This window comes from Falco cherrug, chromosome 2 (genome assembly GCF_023634085.1).
Source record: "Falco cherrug isolate bFalChe1 chromosome 2, bFalChe1.pri, whole genome shotgun sequence".
Lineage (NCBI taxonomy): Eukaryota > Metazoa > Chordata > Aves > Falconiformes > Falconidae > Falco > Falco cherrug.
Window position 1 is genome coordinate 20,456,525 of NC_073698.1, and position 18,476 is coordinate 20,475,000.

An 18,476-nucleotide genomic window follows, 5' to 3' on the forward strand; every position below is an offset into this window, starting at 1 on the left:
ATAATTTTACAACTATATTTCTACAGGTTTAAGTCCAAACAACTTTTCACCTGTGGTTTACATTCCACTCCACATATGTAAAGCTAACACAAAAGGCTGTGAAATACCATAGGCATTCAGCAAAGTTATCCAAAAACTAAAGTCCTGCAGAAAAAAAGTGACTCTTTCTAATGTAAGGATGTCTTTACAAGGTTGCCCAGACATAAAGTATGTGCAAGCCTTTTATTTCTAGCTAGGGATATCAAAGCATACATTTTACACAAATAGCAAGAAGTACAAGGACCTCCAGATACTAGGTAGATGTACATGCAGCTTGAAATAGTACTTTGTACTTTTGGGTTTTTTTCCTTTTCATTTCAGCTTCCTTACTTAAACATGCTAAACACTCAGAAATGTGTTCCTTTGGTCTCCTACACTGTTTCCAAGTTTTACCAAGTCTGACAAATACTGCGCATCACCGTGCCGCTCCGTTTACCCTGCCCAGAGAAAGCCAACATCCTCCTGAAGTTTCCTCCTGAAGACAGAAAAGGGTCAGTACCACCCTGACTGACAAGGCCAGCAAGTCAGATTTATATAACGCCGAGCCCACAGAAAGCTTGACAAGATCTGACAAAACCCCATAAGCCCTAATCCTTCCCCTGCCCACTTAAGCGGGATGTTTTCAGCTTCATTATGCTTCAACGACGACACTGGGCTTCTTAACGGGGGTGCGGTAAGATAAATACACCCATAAGGTGGTCAAGGAGTTATTTAATACATCGGGATGTCGAACTACCAACAGAAAAATAGAGAGGGGAAACTTCTGCCAGGAGACACGAGGGGCTGAGCCCTTGTGGGGTCTCTAGCCCTCACGGCTCCCTGCCCCTCACCGCTTCCCTGAGGGGCCCGATCCCAAACGAAGAGACCCGGACCCCCCAGTGGGCGTCCTCTGCCCCGTCCCTGTCCCTCGCTTCTCCACGGGCGACCTCGGGCCGGGACCCCGCCGCCATGAGGCTCCTGAGGTTGGGCTGCCACCGTCCCCGCCCGCGACCCCGGGAGGGCGCCTGGGGCGGAGGGGACAACAGGTAAACCCAGCCCCGGAGGGAGCGCCGGCCGTTGGGGAAAGGCGGGGGTGGGGGGTGGGGAGGTGGGGGTTGGATCTCCTCTCGTTCGCCCGAAGAAAAGCCAGAGGCAGGCGAAGGGAAAGGAGATCCCGCCAGGGCGCAGGGGAGACGGCGGCCCCAGAGGAGGTGGGTGGCGAAGGATCCTCCCCGCCCGGCTGACAGCTCCCGGCGTCCGCGACCCTCCCCGTCCACTCACACACACACAGCTCCACCACGTAGGCGTAGTAGGACCAGGCCACGACCAGGGCGATGAAGGCCACGGGCACCCAGGCCAACACCTTCTGGCAACACTTGAGGACGTGGGACGGCGCCATCTTCCCTGCCGGGCCACCGCAGGAGGCATCAGCGCCGACGCTGCAACGGGCGGCGGTTGCAGCTACGGCCGCCGCTGCGGAGCCGGCCCCGGGCGGCCGGGCGGGCAGAGCCCTGGGCGGGCCGCAGTGGGCGGGAGAGGGGCGGCCCCGGCGTCCGCCACCGCCTCCTTCCCGCGGGCGCCGAAACGCCTCAGCGTCCCGCCGCCCTCCTGCGCCTCCTCCGGCCGCCGGCCGCCCCTGGCGCTGCGCCGGGCGGGCAGTGAGCGAGCCCGCGGCTCTCTCGCAGGGCGGGCGGCCGTGGGGTTTGCACTGGCGGGGCCGCTTCTGGGCGGGGACCCTCCTCCAGCCGTGAAAACGGGTCTCGGGTCTCAGCGTCGCCCTTGCGCGGCCCTAGCCGGGCGGGACGGACGCTGTCGGGCGCGTCCAGGCGGCCCTGCCGGGCTCCTACCCCTCTGCTCGCCAAGGCCATGCGCTTACGGGGCTCGAGCAGCTGGTTGGATGCTGCGAGGAATATTTATTTATAAATAACTTGCTGTGTCGTTCTCTGAACTTCAGTTAATGCCTGACAACCGCGGGCAGCGCCGCGACCTTGCTGACAGACACCGCCGCGCGCGCCGCTCAGCGGGGCCGATCCTCCTCAACGCGCGCTGCCCTTGGCTGCGTTTGACGCTTTCAGCCTTACTATTGCGTTACTATCGGTAGGATCCCGGGGCTGGAACTACCCGCGGCATGACAAGATCCCCGTTTCTCTTCGAAATCACGGGGTGCTAGTGCCGGGCCCCAGCGGCTCCCGCGGCGCTCCGGTGCCACCTGGCGGCGGCGGGAGGGGCCGGCGGTGCCGCCGGGGCTGAGCCGGGGCTGCCCCGCGGTGCCGGGCGCTCCGGCGGTGGCAGCTCCGCGGCACCGGGAACGGCTGGGAGGATACAGCCCGTAGTGCGGGGGGTAACGCTGTAACAGCCCGAGAGTGCAGCACCGGGAGCGGGGCACCCCGAACGTCCAGGCTGGGCCAAACCAGAGGCGGGGGTGGCTGGCGGGGGGGGGGGGGGGGGGGGGTGCGGGGCAGCACCCGGGCTTCGGGGCCGCCTCCAAGTACGGAAAGGCTGAGACGGAGGTGACGGCGGTGGGGTTGCCTTGGCAGAAGGCAGGGGGGCAACTATTACGGCCTTGCCGGCTGATGAGATGTTGGAAAAAATGCTAAGACGAGTGGTCAGGAATTCAGAAGGCTGTGAGCCTCTAACAGCTAACAGAGATACCCCGGACAAATGTTCATGTGGCAGCAGCCCGTATGCGTGGGGAATGTACGTTTGCATGTGTGTTCACCTGGGTGTGAGAGCAGAGGAATGAAGCAGTGGCCTCTCATCTTGATGCCTACAGAGTAACTGAGGAGCTGGGAGATGTGCCCAGAGACCACAGAAAGAACGTCAATTTGGGATCAGCTCATAGTGTATGGGCATGCTAGAACGTGGGAGCAGGAGCAGGACGGTAAGGAAGGGGGTTGCAAAATTGTGCATAGTGATGCAAGGCTGTTAAAGAAAAGGATTACAGGAGAGGGAGAGAGGTGGTGGAACAGCTTGGTCTGGCCCCTTCCTAACAAAGAACTGGAAGGCAATGGAGGAGTGACTGGTTTACATGAACGGCATCTTGGTTATGGGCACTAGTCGCTCTAGATAAGTACTAACAAGGGTAGAGCGGTTTGGATTTAAAGTGAACTAGGAAAATTTTGGGCTGCTGTTGAAGTATTCCAGCTCCTCTAATCTTCATTCTGTTAAAGGTGTGAAAACATGCAACAGCTTCTGGCATGTGCTTTCCCTCAAGATCTCAAGGGAGTTTTAACATTTGGCCTCAAGACAATGTGAACAAATTTCAGTACTTGGTGTCCAAGTATTCAGTATTTGTTAATAGTTTTTTAGAAGTAACTGCTTTTAAAGGGGTATGGAATGAGCAAAAATGGAGCAAAGAAATTAGGGTGGTTTTTTTGTAGTGGAGCACAATATGGGGCAGGTGCAGAAGCTGCATGGAGTCTGCATGGTACCTTTGCAACCAAGTACTAGAGGTACACAGTTATATAGCCTATATATGCTACAGGTTAGTTTGGGACGCTGAGTATATCCAAACAAAGTCTGGTATTAATCCTGTAATAAATGGAATGAAGTAGGGAATGTCAGAAATGAGTTATTCTGGAACACGCTCAGATTGTGCCTCTTCTGTACTGCCTGGCTGGCAAAACTTGCCTGGCATGCTGGCTGCCTGGCAAACATCATGGAAACAATACAGAAGGCATGGGCACATCTGACATTTAGCAATCCTAAATTAATTTCAGATTGAAATGCTCTCAGCTAAATGCAGGAAGATGGGGGTGGAGGGGTGAATTTTGAATCTCATACAAAGTAATTCAGTAATAAACTTGGGATGGTTATCTGATGCAGTGATAACTAGCTGGGACAGCCAAAAGTGGCATGTGGTAAAAGAGACTGCCAATCTAACAGAAAATTATAGAATCACAGAATGGTCTGGGTTGGAAGGGACCTTCCAGATCACCTAGTCCCACCCCCCTGCCACGGGCAGGGACACCTCCCACCAGACCAGGCTGCTCACAGCCCCATCCAGCCTGGCCTTGAGCACTGCCAGGGATGGGGCAGCCACAGCTGCTCTGGGCAACCTGTGCCAGGGCCTCACCACCCTCACAGTGAAGAATTTCTTCCCAATATCTAGTCTGAATCTGCCCTCTTTCAGTTTGAAGCCATTCCCCCTTGCCCTATTACTACATGCCCTTGTAAAATGTCCCCTCCAGCTTTCCTGTAGGCTCCTTTTAGATACTGGAAGGGGGCCTCTGAGGTGCTCCTCCGAAGTGCTCAACTGAATTCTCTGGCTTTGTATTGTACCAAGCACAAGCCCTGGCAACTGAAACAGCAAACCAGTGGTTAGGTGCTTTTTGTAAGGAGTTAATTCCTTTCTCATGGGCAGTACAGCAGACAGTTCTGTCAGAAGGGCACCCACCAGAGGAGTGGTGCCAATTTTTGTCTTGGGAATGGGATGAGTCTTCAACAACGGGATGTTGGCTTGGGGACATATTGAAGGAGGGGTATGGACAGCAGGATATAAAAGCTTGCATTAGTCTACTGGAAGTCTTGGGTATGGGGCTGTAGGAACCTGCTTTACAAGGGGAACATGTGCATATAGTAAGACCTTAAGTCTAAGCAGACACTGCTGGAAGTGAACAACTTCACAGCATGTATGGTCCACACCACTGAACCCTGTGGAGCTCTGTGGGTATCACCATGTGTCAGTGGGAAGGAGGCAGAATGGGAATTCCAGTGGTATTAATAGCAAGGGTTGAATGCATCTTGCCTCACTGCTAGTGCTGGTGTGGGAGGGTAACACAAGCAGAGTGTGTATTTGGGAGGAGCTGGGTGGAGGAAGGATGGTACAAGGGCAGTGAAAAAGTGAGTCCAGAAACAGAGAAAATGGGGAGAAGTAAGAACAACAGAAGGGGATTTCTGATAGTAGGAGCATGGATACCTCCATACTGTAGAAACACTGACCTACAAACCTGAACACACCAGAGGGAACTGCCTTGGACATCCCAGTGGGACTCCCCATCAGCTCTCTGCCCAAATGACTTGGCATGGGAGGGTAGAGTGAGGAGGGGTAGGCTTGCACCCCGACACTGAGCAGTGGGGAGGCAAGGGGGATAGGATTGTAATGCCACATCATTAGGTGTAATCTGCAAGTTTTAAGAATGATAATTAGTTTTATAGTTGTGTATGCTTTTAATCATTTTGTTGCTGCGCTAGTTTCTTAGTAGTGTATTCAGTGAATAAACATGGTACACTCAAGCCTGCAATCTAAAGGGAAGGGAGTTGGACCTGGAAAGTAAAAACTACAAACAGCTTTTACCAAGCATATGCTGTGTGTTGCTGTGCACTGACCCACCTCTCATCCCCGCTCCCACCAACTTTCCTAACAAAATCCCGTGACCCTTCACAATAAACACAATTCCTAACATGAAGACTAAGAAGCACAGCCATGAATAAAAATAGGCTTAACTAGCAAATTATTCACCATGCCAGGGAAGACATGAGGTGATCCATCATGACCCTCCTTACCCCAGTCTCCCTTGCTGACGCTGACTCCAGCTTCATCCATGGGGGTATCGGAGGGGCCACACGCATGTTGACACAATCCCTTTTAGCACGTGTCAGTACCGAGCTGCCAGGAACAGCCACCACATGCGGTTTGAAAGGAGTCTGATGCTGGCAAAGCTGGAAGCCGTGACATTGCCAGTATTTCTGTTGTGGGTCAGACGGATGCCTTGGGTAGGACAGAAAGCCAGTGACAGCTGCATAAACCTAGGACAGGATGGGTGATTTTTTTGACCAGCTAATGCCCAGTAACATTTCTGTGCAATGTTTCCATACTGACAGGAACTGAAGTGCAATTGAAACAAGGAAAACATCAAGGTTGTGAGGTGGCAGAGAGGAACTATTCATCCCTGCTCTGATAGTCCCCCTGCTCTGAGGAGTTAATGCTGCATGAGGAGCCCTTTGGCACAGCTGGCAGGAACTAACACCTTCTACTTCTCAAAGCCATCAGGGACATCTGTACAAGGACCCGAGAAGAAACCAGCTCCTTGAATAGAAGCCAAGCAGGATGGAAGGAACCTCTGCTAGAAATCACTGAGTGCCTGTTTGGCTTTAAACGGCCACGCTGCAGCTTGTGCAAACTCCTGCTGCTTGAGGGGAGGGACAAGTGATGACACTTGGGGCAGACTTTGGGAAGCCAAACAGCAACCAAGAATGCCATGTTGTGGGAATGACTGCTCACCTCACTCACATCTGATCCTATAAATGTCAAACAATGAAAAGAAAAGGAGAAAAAAAAAAAAGTGTCTCTTGCCCTTGTTCATTTTCACATTTCACACCTCCATTTCTGTCTGCCCACTTGCTTTAGCCACGGAAAGAACTGCATGAGAAGTGAAACATTTCCCTGGGAAGCCTCAGCACCGGTTAGTGTATTTCACTGTCTTCTAGATATTTGTTGGTCTATTTGCAATAAATAGTTCACACAGGTTGGCAGGAACAGGTGGCAAAATTTACTGCACTGTAAATTACTTTCAACTTTAACATTAAATATACAGTTACTAACTTTTCCTATGCTTTTGGAAAGGTGTCTTAGAGCAAGACACTGCAAACACTCCAGTTTTTCAGAATTTTTCTCTGTACTATTTATACCTCATAATCTCAGCAATTTCATCTCCATTTTGCTCCTATACTTTTTTCCTCTCTGAGTAGCTCATGTTAAACTCCAGGAATATGCAATCCCCAGGCAGAAGCATCCCAACAGCCTCTTAGATGGAGACTAATGCAAAATGATAACTTGCCTCATTAGGAATCTTATTATTTGCTCCTGGTAATATCAGACAGATGAGGTTTTAGGAGGCTTAATTTTTCCAATATACACATAAACCCAACCAAGACTGTGTAAGCATTTGCTCTTCACATTCTAGTACAGCACATGTGATCTTGTACACACCAACTGTGAGTGATTAGTTGCCTTTGTTTGCGTCAGGTCAAATTTCTAAATCGTGACAACATGCTTTTGCTCAAACAGCATCTCGAAAAATTTAATTTCAGCCATACTGATGTATTCCTTGCTTTCCTAGTGTCCTTTTGCTCAGTGATATTCATGTCTCCTAAATTATCATTTCTTCTAATAGCATTTAAAAGAGCTTTGTTTCTTTTAACTTTAGGACCTATAATTAGTCTCCTTTTGAAACTCCCTTTTCTAAAGATTAGGGGCACAGCATCACATTGTGGTATCCTTCCTTTTCAACAGTGAATATAATCGCCTGCCCTGTGACTCAGCTACCCTAGTAAACTAGTAATTACCTTCTGTGAATTATTTCATTCTGTGAAATGAACATGGCATTTTTAGCAATGTTCACTCACCCTAATATTAAGTTTCAAAGTAGGTTAAAACAGAGTAGGATGCCACATAATTAAAAACCAAAATGTAGCCTGAAAAAAAATAAATACTGACAAGTCTTAAAACCAATTGTTTTTCTTGGGGGTAATTTAGAGCTACTAGTTGCTGCAGGTGGTAATATTTAAACTGACAAATTCCCCTAAAGCAGCAGATCTGAGGCACAGAGTGTTGCAGTACAACTCCCCTGTAGTATTTCCTTTCTCCAGGAAACTGCTTGTTGGATTGTTCTGATTTTAGAATCTACTTCCTTTAGATCCAAATTAATAAAAAGCTTTAAACAGCTCCTCTCTAAGAATTTTCACCCTTCACATAAAATAGCACATCAATTTAACAAAAAAAATTGTCCAAATGTTAAGTACTTGTATTCAGATGATGAAAGGCAGCATTCATAAAGTACAAGCTCATCTTCTGTGTGCTCTTTGCAGCTCATGGAGAAAAGCCGGGTCCTCCAGAGGATGTTCCAGAGCAGCTAGCTGGTACCTGAAATCACAAGACATCCCTCCCTGCTATTTCTCTGCATTAACTGCAGAATATTCCTCCTCCCAGCTTTTCAAATCTGTGTGCCTGAAATGGGGCCAACATAAACCCAATGTTTTTCAAGGTGCAGCATCCATGCTCCCACAGCCTGCTGCCTTCCACGTTACTTCCACTGCCTGGTCGGTGTGGAAAGGCGGGATACCCTCTGCCAGGGCAGAAGAGGAAAGGACAAGCTTCACATTGGGTACGCAGCAGTGGAAAACCACGGCTTTTTGCTTTTCAGGGCATGAGGCGTTCTTCCCAAAACCACGCCAGTGGGTGTGCTCTTAAGCAGCTTCCATGTGGATGTGGGCATGCCGGAGCAGCAGCATGGCTCCCAAGGACAGCAAGCAGAGCTCTGCGCTTGGGCACTCCGGTTAATGAACTGAAAACATCATTAACTAAGCCAATATCAGCCTAATGGGAAATCTGTCTCTGCATATGCTGCCTAATTTTTATATTATTGAACCAACTATCAATTGTTTAATCAACAAAGCCAGCAGGAAACCTTCAAATAGCAGGAGAGTGAAGAGACACGCACATGTCGGCCGATTAATTTTGTGCATGCTCAAGCCACTCAGGTTTCCCATCCCCAACAGGGCTTTCCACTTCTTGTTGGGTGACACCTTTAGTTTCTTCAGGAGGAGTTTCTGTGGTCAGCTGGGGGCTAACAGTGTGTGTCTACATCCACCGCTTTCACCTCCACACTTTCCTTGTGACCAGCTGCATTACAGGAGCTGTTGCTTGGTTGACTTGGATCCCACTAATAATAACCACAACACCATCTGAACATGTGTTTTCTATTCAGAAGGACTGAAGATTTTTTTTCTGCATTGGACTACCTGACCCGGTAGTGACTGTTTTATAGGAAAGATTAAATCTGAAGGCACGAGACATGCTTGCACTCTCCCATGAGAACTCTTGCATAAGAAGAAAACTGGATTTTTAAATTCTGATGTACATTTATCGATCTATTTCTACGCTTAAGTCAAAGTATGGTCAATATGCCTGATTTTTAAAATACTTCCTCTAAATACCTGAGTTTTTTCCCATCCTAGCCCTTTATTGGGCAGTGACCCTTTTTTACTATATGCACTGGAGATGTTAAGTGCCACGAAACCACAACCCATGGCCTGCCCTGCTTATCTTATTGCCTCATCTCTGCTTACTATATAACTCAAGTGTAACCTGTAAACTCCTCAGACATGGTCTGATATCTACACCCAAAATTCCACAAGCTATGAGACACCTTGGAGTCCAGAGACAAAACATTTGTAATTCCTAGAATTACAAAACCCTTATGTATTCTCCACTGAAAGCCTGAAATCAGGAATGAACATATTGTTCACCCTTATGCCTGGTTCAACATACAAGCCAAGATATCCTGATGATGCCTGAGTTCAGACCAGGTGCTGGCATATTTCCAGGCACGTCCAGTGGCAACCTGTCTGACCTTTGAAAGGAGACAACACACCGGAGGAGATGGAGTAAGTCAAAGATTTGCTTTTGATGCAGCCATGTAACATCATGATCAAACTTCTCTTTTTTCAGTTCTTATATGCAGAATACATACTCCCCATTGTTGCATATTTTGTTGAAATCCGCCAACTTGGTTTGACTCCAGGAGTTTTGCTTTTAGAACGATGCTTGCATATATTGAGACATCAAAACTAACTTCTAGAAACAACCAATGAGTTTCTCTTAATTCTAGTATATTACACTGCATTTTTGCCTTTGCTTCTTTTAAAAATGAAGAATAAATGTTCTTAAACTGTTCTTAAACAATTATGTTATGGGGATACAATTAAAATTCTGTAAATGAGTTATATGCTCTAAATGACTTGTACTCACCCTTACGTATCCTTCTGAAAGACATTAGACTAATTTTTGAGACTTCTGCAATATGCAATGTGTTCATCTTTATTCCACATAACATTCAGATGCAATGTTGGAGATTAAAAAAAAATTATTTTTATTTACTTTTTCTATACATTTCTGTTCAGAGGAAGAGTTCCTAACATTAAAAAAGTCATAATTGATACGTTTAACTGATACATTGGCAGCTGGCATAAACTTTTAACTACAATGCATTAAGTAATGCTGACAGACAGGTTGCAAATACCATACAGTTACTTAAAAGGAACTAAAACATCTAATGCTAAAACTATGATGGATTCCTGAAAAGACAAGGTATGTGTAAACACTTACATAAACTGTTCTTTCAACCTAAGATATTAAATGAGAAGTTATTTTAAGACTGTTTTGTAAAGCCTTTTAGTTAAGACAAATAAAAATAGACTACAAATTAAATACAGTCTGATTCTTCAAGCCTGACAAGTCCCTAGCGTTCAAAGGAGTTCCTATCTGGCTGTACTTTTAGGATAACTTCTTCTGAAAATATTTTGAAACTCTATTTTAATTCCTAATCAATCATTTGATTTCTTTTTTTACTACAGACACAAAGTTAATTTAAAAATAAGCATATGTTTTCTTTTTCCTCTGAACTTTACACCAAAGCTTTTGCTAAAAAATAAAATTTGAAATTCCATTTTTAGTAACTTGTTACCGAAAGCAGATACTGCTGATTGCACAAACCCAGATACAAATGAGCAATGAAGAATTAAACTTGCAGATACAGTAAAGCTAAATGAATTTTTTCCAAAAGAAAACCAAACAGTTTGTAGGATGCAAGTAATTAGTAAACAAAAGGAACCAATAAAGCAATAAAGAATATCATAAAATCCATTAACATTACACAGAATAAAATATTAAAGAATAATCTCCATTACAATGTAAAAATAATTTGCCAAAATATTAACAGCAATGAGTAAAAGGCAGCCTTGCATTAAAGCCAGAGTTGGAACAAAGCACACTTTGGGTGAACACACACACTTCTGTGACACAGCAGTGCTTTGCTTGCTTGTGTCCTTTATTTAATTATTTGGTGATGTGAAGCTTGCTGTGGTACTTCGATGCCAGTGCCACTGCCCCACCTTTGCTCCCATTAGCTATCTCTTAGTCATAGCTCCCCTTCACCAGAAGAAACAAGCAACTTCTGAACGCTCAAAGTAAACCAGCTAATTTCTTGTTGCCTACAAAGCAGTGCATGAGTCCAGTCTGGGGCAGGAGGGAGGCTGAGGCGTCTACTGCATTGTTATTTCATTTGGATTGTTTCCTGGGGAAAAGGGGTTGGTCCTTGGTGGTCACCTGGTGCCTGATCTTTCCAGACAGCCTCAGGACACCCACATAGACATGGTCTTGTTCTGGTGGGTGACACTGGGTGCATGTGCACAGATGACAAGAATACAACCACCTCCTCTTTTAACAAAATCTAAATTAAAGCTCCAAGTGAAGGCTGTGGCGGGAAGAGCTGCTTTGCTAGCTTCTCACGCTGTTCCCCTAGCAGAGACCACCACGCTGAGGCTCGGCCGGTAGGACTCCTCCTCAGCACAAGCCTGCCTGACAGCTACCAACATACCAAATACTTTCTCTGTAATCTCAGTGCTTCTTAGGTGGGATCTTTATGGTTTCCTAATGCAGTTTCTCCGGTCCCTCCTGAGTGAGGGCTACTCTGATGTCTATCTAGCACAGAAGGTTCCCCTCTTCTCAAGACTCCTCCCACCGAAACTCAAAGAAATTACAACAAAACATCTTCTGTTAAGCCTATATACAACTTTGAGAATAACATAGTTAGTGTCATGCTTAAAGGGGATGGATACTTCCTTACAAAGAGACATCTCCCTAGTCCACCTTTTGAGCCTGTTACCACAAACATGTCTTGAAAGGTTAAGCCTTCAGCCCAGCCAAGACAAGCCAGACGGCTGAGAGGTGGAAAGAGGAAGAACCCTGAAAGCTTTACAGGTAAGTTTATGTCCTATATATAGTGGCCAACCAGGAAGACTGATCTGGACCTGGGACTATCAGCCCCAAAGGCTGTAAGAAGGAAAAAACACGTAACATGCACACCTGCATATACATTGACACACACTATGTTACAGCTAAAAAATGTTCATCTATAATTGCTTAACGTTATTTTTGATCTGTTCCTGGTTTTACTGTTCAAGATTTTATGTCTAACATTGCATTTCAGATTAATAAACACTTGTATCTACTTTTCCATTGGACTTATTCCCCCAACACTTGCTTATTAGAACCTTGAATTCCTGAGATACTGCAGCATTCCCTGTCACAACCTTTAGTAATATAAAGCAACTATTCACCTTCTGCAATACAATTAAAGCAAAATAGTTATGAATCAAATTGTGGCTGCCACTATTTACGATAGAATGAGGATTTTTGCTTCTCATTTATACTTTGTTGAAGAGGTCTGAGAGACTCAATGCACATTCATAGATCAATGTACAACTTCTAAAGCCTGTATCAATGGTTGTGTATTTCCAGTTTAATATCATCATCATGAAGGTAGACAAACTAGACATCCACACAGGATCTGATGGAATCATCCACCACAAAATAGCACAGGAGCAGTTCACAGTACCGAGGGCATGAACCATGTGAATTTTCCTTTTTGATTTAGGATAACTTGATCTGCATGGATTGTGCAAGTGATTTAGCCTTTAGGACCTCTGTCCTTGCCAGAGAAAGAAAACTGCTGGATTAGAGGCTAACTGAGATGATGTTCTCTCTTTCAACAGGAGATAGTAATATTCTGTGACATTGCTGCCAGTGGCCACTATTAAATCCTGTGTATCCTGCACACTACAGTGCAGGGTCAGACTCCACAGAGGAGTAAACAACATTATTCCCCAAAACAAGAGTACTTCCCTATGAAGGTCAAAAGTGATAAAAGTTCTGTAAACCAAACTGAAAGCACTAGAACGATATAAAATTATTGCATTAGCAACTCAGTTAATTAAAGTTTAACTATAGTAAAAAAAAGAGAGTAATTTTGTTTCAGCTATTATGTAAACAGGACAAACTCCCCTAAACAACAACATTTATAGCAAGAGAACATTGGAGTGCTTTAAAAAGGACTTTTCCCAGTTTGCTTCCACACTTCTTTGGCTCCTTTAATGCTTTCTCTTTTCACACACTTCCAGTAACCTTGAATGCCTTGCTGTTGTGGTACCTGTTAATAAAGTTAAAAGTATGTTCAGCATTTACACAAAGAAAGACTTTATTCACAGACTGTGTAAATATAATACATAATGCAGTGCTGCTGCTTCCATAGTTCACATGCATAATAACGAGTTCTTGGTGGCAGCACTCTTCCCAGATTCATAAGCTGTAAGTTTAAAATATAACTTCTTTCTGTTCACTATCTCTACTTGTGTTCCTACAAGCATTAACGAGACAGTTGTAGCAATCATCTGTGGTATTTAAAAACAATAATGTCAGCTTGTTACCCTCAAACCTCGATGAATTCGGTTCCTTAGGACTCCAAGAAACTCGCCATGGCTGAGGCAGTCATCTCCATCTAAATCAAAAATCTTGAAGATGGTATCCAAAACATTATCTGAGAGCTCCTGTCCTGTTGCCACCTTCACTGCTCTCTTGAACTCAGCTAGTAAAGATATAATAAAGATATAATGTTACATCATAGGTGACTGTGAACTTGTGAAGAAGATCCGAAAGCACATAAATAGCAGGATTCTGTACAATTTACAGTCTCTCATGGGTATCCTAACTGGAGAATTTGGGATGTGTGAACTAGTAAACTATTAGGAGGCCTCAGTTCAAGCATTCTTGAGCTTGCTTCATCTTTCATAACACTATCTTTATTAATTGTACAATTAACTTTTGAAATGCACGACTTCTCAAGCAACAGTAACAGCGGTAATTTTTGCTAGAAATAGCTGTATGCTGAAAACTTACATACTTTTGGCTGATAACTGTGCGTAAGGATGGTAAGCATTTGCTTCACCAGTCTCGTAAGAAATACTACCATTTTACCTTGAACCAGTCTCATGCCAATTCATTCTGCAAGAAAACTCCACCTCAGAGAACAGTACTGTGCAATATGCTCCACCTCAACCAACAACCCCCTCGGCAGCTCTGTACGAACACAGACTATCTAACAGTCAACGCACTGTTAACAGCACACAGCTTTATATACCCACAGTTCTATTTTTTAAAGAAGTAGGTTACCTTCTCTTAAATTATGATTGAAGAGTTTGTGAGGATTTATGACAGAAAAAGCTGTCATACCTTTAAGAGATCTACCCTACTCTTCAGCTCTTTGGCCTTCTCTCTTTATACTACCATGTGCATTACAGTAATACCTACCATTCCCACTTCTGGTCTTGTGATGTAAAGAATCTGGAGTTTTGACTCAAAGACAATGAGGGAATGTGTGGGGTTGCCGTAAAACAGCAGGTAGTAAAAGTGAAGTGATTATTGTTTATTATAGCAAGCACCATCACAACACATGAATTGGATACATTTTTGAAGGCATCATGGAAGTGTGAATTTCAAGGAGGGACTGGAGGTTATTAAAGTGTAGCAGTATTGTGGATTATTCCAGAAAGTTGTCCAACTAAGTAATAAATACAGTAATAACGTGGTTCTGCTTTCATAAACAAGTGCTGTTTATAAATAGCACTGTAAATATGATTAGTTCTGAAGCTTACTAAAGGAAAGAGCACTCCTGACTCAGCTCTCATCTTTGCCTCTGAACAATTCCTGTATAAATGCAGTTGATTGATTTACAGTTGGTTTAAATATAATTAAGTTGAAAATCCTTCTGTAAAAGGATATAGCACAATTTGAAAAAGACATGAAATACAGGATGCTTATAGTAGTGTCTTAATTTTGTCCTTAAAAGATGTTAACTGTTTCAGCTCTTGAAGCTAAATATAAATCCAGAGATGGCACTGCACTTTCTTGAACAGAACATGAAGAAAAGGAGAAAGATCTAAAATGGTACAGCATAATAATCCTGAAACCAAGACAGGGCACCTTATCAGAGAGAAAAGATGAGCTGCTAACTCGGAAGAAAAGAAGTCTAGAATAAAAGGAAGGACTAAAGGACTGTCTTTTATTTTTTAGAGAAATATTCATATGTGTGTGAATACACACACATACACACATGCAAACAGCAAGACAAAGAACTTTGTGAGATTCAGGAAAGGATTAGACATGTACATATGTAACATCTGTGAGCTACCTCAGGAGACGACTGTTTTTGACCACAGCATGGTTCAGTGCATAAACAGAGTCACAACTGCCTGTTGGTTAGGAATGAGTTCTTACATGGAAACATCACCTGTTGGCCTCATCATCCTCTGGCACCTAAATTGGGATACTTCTCTATTAAGTGAGCTACACGCTTGTATCCCAGTTGTGACTATTATTTCACCATTAATTCATCCTCTTTCCTCTGCACACTTTGTACACCTTGTGCAAATAAAAACTGTCTCCCCCCACAGAAGAAAGATGTCAGACCACGCAGGGGAGGGCCACAAATCCAGCTGGGAACTGGAGCACAGGATGGAAGAAGAGAAGCTGAGGAGAACAGAAGTGTGAGGGGGGATTTTGTCGCAGCTTTCAACTGCCTAAGAGGGGTTACGGAGAACAGCGCGTTCTATTTTTCTCGAAGGTGCATGGAGGTAAGACACAATCATTGTAAGCTGGAGCAAGGGTTTGACACAGAAAAGAAAGTCTTCACGATGAGAGTGGTTAAGCACTAGAACAGCCCCCCCAGAGAGGCTGTGGAAACGAAACTCTTCCAGAAGGCCGGACTAACTAGTGTTGAAAGTCACAAGCTGTAAATCCCCCAGTTTTGGCCTTCTTTAGTTCAAATCCAAACACTTCTCTCTCAAGAATACTGAGTTCTCTTCCTGTCTTCTCACATCTCGCTCACCTTTTCCATATAAGCCCATCAAATATTTATTTCAATGAATGTAATGGCTCATCAAATTTCCGTAAGAACTTCTTACGTTGCTATTTCCAAAGAACCTATGAGAGCTGTCCTTCAAGTATAACAAGTAATTAACAACCTCAGGATTATAACAAAAAGCATTTGCATGCCATGAAACTTTTGTTGCATTGCTCCTATTTCTACCATATGGTAAGGAAACAACTTCCTCCCTCCAAATCTTTATTTTAAAACCTATTTTACTACATTGTTTGTTTTTCATAGCCACAATTGCATAACACTAGATAAGCACATGGAGAAGGCAGTATGGAGGAATAAATAAAACTCAGCAAGATGCTACAGACCTGCAAAAGAAGAGGTTTCTATTGTTTAGTTTCCTTAGATCACTAGCTTCGCTATGAAGAAAAAGCTCTGTTATCATTAACTGCTACTAAAGCATGTATTGTTCCAATAACTCCTTCTTAACCTAGAACTTAAACTGGACTGAAAGCAGCCCTGCAGAGAAGGACCTGGGGGTACCGGTGGATGAAAAGCTGGACGTGACCAGGAAATGTGTGCTTGCAGCCCAGAAAGCCAACCGTGTCCTGGGCTGCATCAAATGAAGTGTGGCCAGCAGGTCGAGGGAGGGGATTCTGCTCCTCTACTCCGCTCTGGTGAGATGCGCCCCACCCCCCCCCCCCCCCCCCCCCGGAGTACTGTGTCCAACTCTGGGGTCCCCAGTACAAGACAGACATGAACCTGTTAGAGCAGGTCCAGAGGAGGGCCACAAAAATGATCAGGGGGCTGCAGCACCTCTCCTGTGAAGAAAGGCCAAGAGAGTTGGGGTTGTTCAGCCTGGAGAAGAGAAGGCTCTGGGCAGACCTTACTGCACCCTTTCAATATAAAAAGGGGGCTTATAAGAAAGATGGAGAGAGACTTTTTACCAAGGCCTGTAGTGACAGGACAAGGCAAAATGGTTCCTAGCTGAGATTTAGTCTGGACAGAAGAAAGAAACTTTTTACGATGTGGGTGGTGGAACACAGGTTGCTCAGAGAAGCTGTGGATGCCCCATCATTGGAAGTGTTGTTCAAGGTCAGGTTGGACAGGGCTTTGAGCAGTCTGATCCAGTGAAGATTTCCCTGCCCATGGCAGAGGGTTTGGACTAGATGATCTTTAAAGGTCCCTTCCAACCCAACCCAACCCATTCTATTATTCTATAGTTTAGTCTGCTGTGAGTGGTCCAGCATATGATAGCACATTATAACCTACAAAGCAAAACATTTTGGGAACTTTGTATTATTACCTTTTCATGAAATACAATTAGTTCAGAACAAAGAGCAGTATACTATTTTTGGACTTCACAGTGCTACTCTGGGATACCTTGAGAAACCTTATTTACATTAATTCTGTAACAAAATGCATTTTTTCTTTTTTAAAGAAATACACACGAAAGGTGTGCAGTACTTACCCCGTTTAACAGGACGATTGGCTACAGTAAACATCTGCATGGCAATAGAAAAGTCTTCCAGGTTATTTGTAAACTTGCAGAAAGTCTTGAATTCTTCCAAACTGATATTCTAGGGTATCACAGAATTCAGATGATATATAATGAATAATACGTTCAAACCCCAGGAAATCTATTTCATTAAATGTGGTGGGACCTAGTGTTTAGGTGTGATGGCTTACTCATCGTCAATATTTGTATTTCTCAGTAGGCAAATTATTATTGTTCTTATTTGCATAAAATTCAAGGTCTGCAATAATTCACTTGGAAACTAGTTACATTATTAGATACTCGCATTCAAATGAGAACCTGTACATTCAAACCAGGAAGCAAAACAAAGCATACTTTATGTACCAACCTCTCCTGCCTCAATTCTTTCTTTCACATTCTGCCAGTAAATTTCATTGTTTTCCTCATCAGTGAAGTAAAGTAACCATTCTGCAAAATCTTCTTTTCTCATGACGTTCAAACCCTTTGAAAACTTTATGAATTCCATTTCTTGGACTTCTGTTTGCAGATTTTCCATGAACCTAAGTGTAAACAGATATTCTCCAACTTGATACTTGCATCACTGTATCACTATTACTATCTTAGCTACTAAATGCAGTAGACATTAACTCTTAATCACAGATACTATCGACACCATTGTTTAAAATGTCAGTAGTTTAATTTTACCTGTGTGCAGATTTGTTTGCATGGCTGCATTTCAATAATGACACCAGTAGGGTGCTCTCTAAGCCTGCAGAGATGGCTGCTGCTAAGACAATTTGCAGATATATTTGGCATCTAGTTTTACTAATGTTTAAAAACGTGCAGATAATGAGATAAAATAATAGGTAAGGCAGCACTGTAACGAATGAATGAAAAAGGACACGGTATCTGAAGGCCTGACACATGATGTATGAAATTTCACATTAATAGAAGAGGAATGACAAGGTTGGAAAGTGCCTAGAAAGATGAGGCCCTAATAATTACAAAGGTGAAAGAAAAGAGGAAACCTGAAATCATCACTGCGGGAAAAGATAACTAAAAGCCTCAAAGATTATAACTGCAAAGAGGAGTTTGGCAAATCAATTCTGCGCTCACTAGAGGGTGGATTAAAGAGGATTACAAGGGACATGTATGGAGTTCGGTAGAGCACAGAAAATGATGTTGCAGGTGTTTGGGAAGGTAAGAGAAGAGCTGTCTGAAAAAGGAAGGGGTGAACATCAAGGTTTTCAGGAGACACCCATTCTTTA

At 44.1% G+C, this 18,476-nt stretch overlaps 2 protein-coding genes and 1 long non-coding RNA gene across 10 annotated transcripts in view; 1 reads left to right on the top strand and 2 right to left on the bottom strand.

Moving 5' to 3' along the window:
• The window catches only part of ZDHHC20 (zinc finger DHHC-type palmitoyltransferase 20), a 48,386-nt gene extending 46,685 nt beyond the window's left edge, over positions 1-1,701 (bottom strand). For 2 of the 8 annotated variants that reach the window (XR_008730813.1, XR_008730812.1), the window contains exon 1: positions 1,300-1,701. Coding sequence is in view for 4 of the 8 variants with exons in the window: in XM_055701487.1 (XP_055557462.1) it covers positions 1,300-1,417 (118 nt within the window). In the remaining 4 variants the exon portion in view is untranslated. The remainder of the gene's footprint in view (positions 1-1,299) is intronic. The other 6 variants (XR_008730814.1, XR_008730815.1, XM_055701487.1 and 3 more) reach the window with 6 other exon arrangements.
• Positions 749-8,753, top strand: LOC129735323 (uncharacterized). The gene is made up of 3 exons (XR_008730816.1): positions 749-1,064; positions 5,842-6,422; positions 7,828-8,753. It is a non-coding gene; the product is annotated as an uncharacterized LOC129735323 (long non-coding RNA).
• Positions 8,754-9,866: 1,113 nt separating this feature from the next.
• MICU2 (mitochondrial calcium uptake 2) overlaps positions 9,867-18,476 on the bottom strand; it is a 151,477-nt gene continuing 142,867 nt past the window's right edge. The window contains exons 9-12 of the mRNA XM_055701485.1: positions 17,597-17,768; positions 17,203-17,311; positions 13,285-13,442; positions 9,867-13,007 (exon numbers count right to left, since the gene is read on the bottom strand). Coding sequence (XP_055557460.1) covers positions 12,903-13,007; positions 13,285-13,442; positions 17,203-17,311; positions 17,597-17,768 — 544 coding nt within the window. The 3' untranslated portion in view covers positions 9,867-12,902. The remainder of the gene's footprint in view (positions 13,008-13,284; positions 13,443-17,202; positions 17,312-17,596; positions 17,769-18,476) is intronic.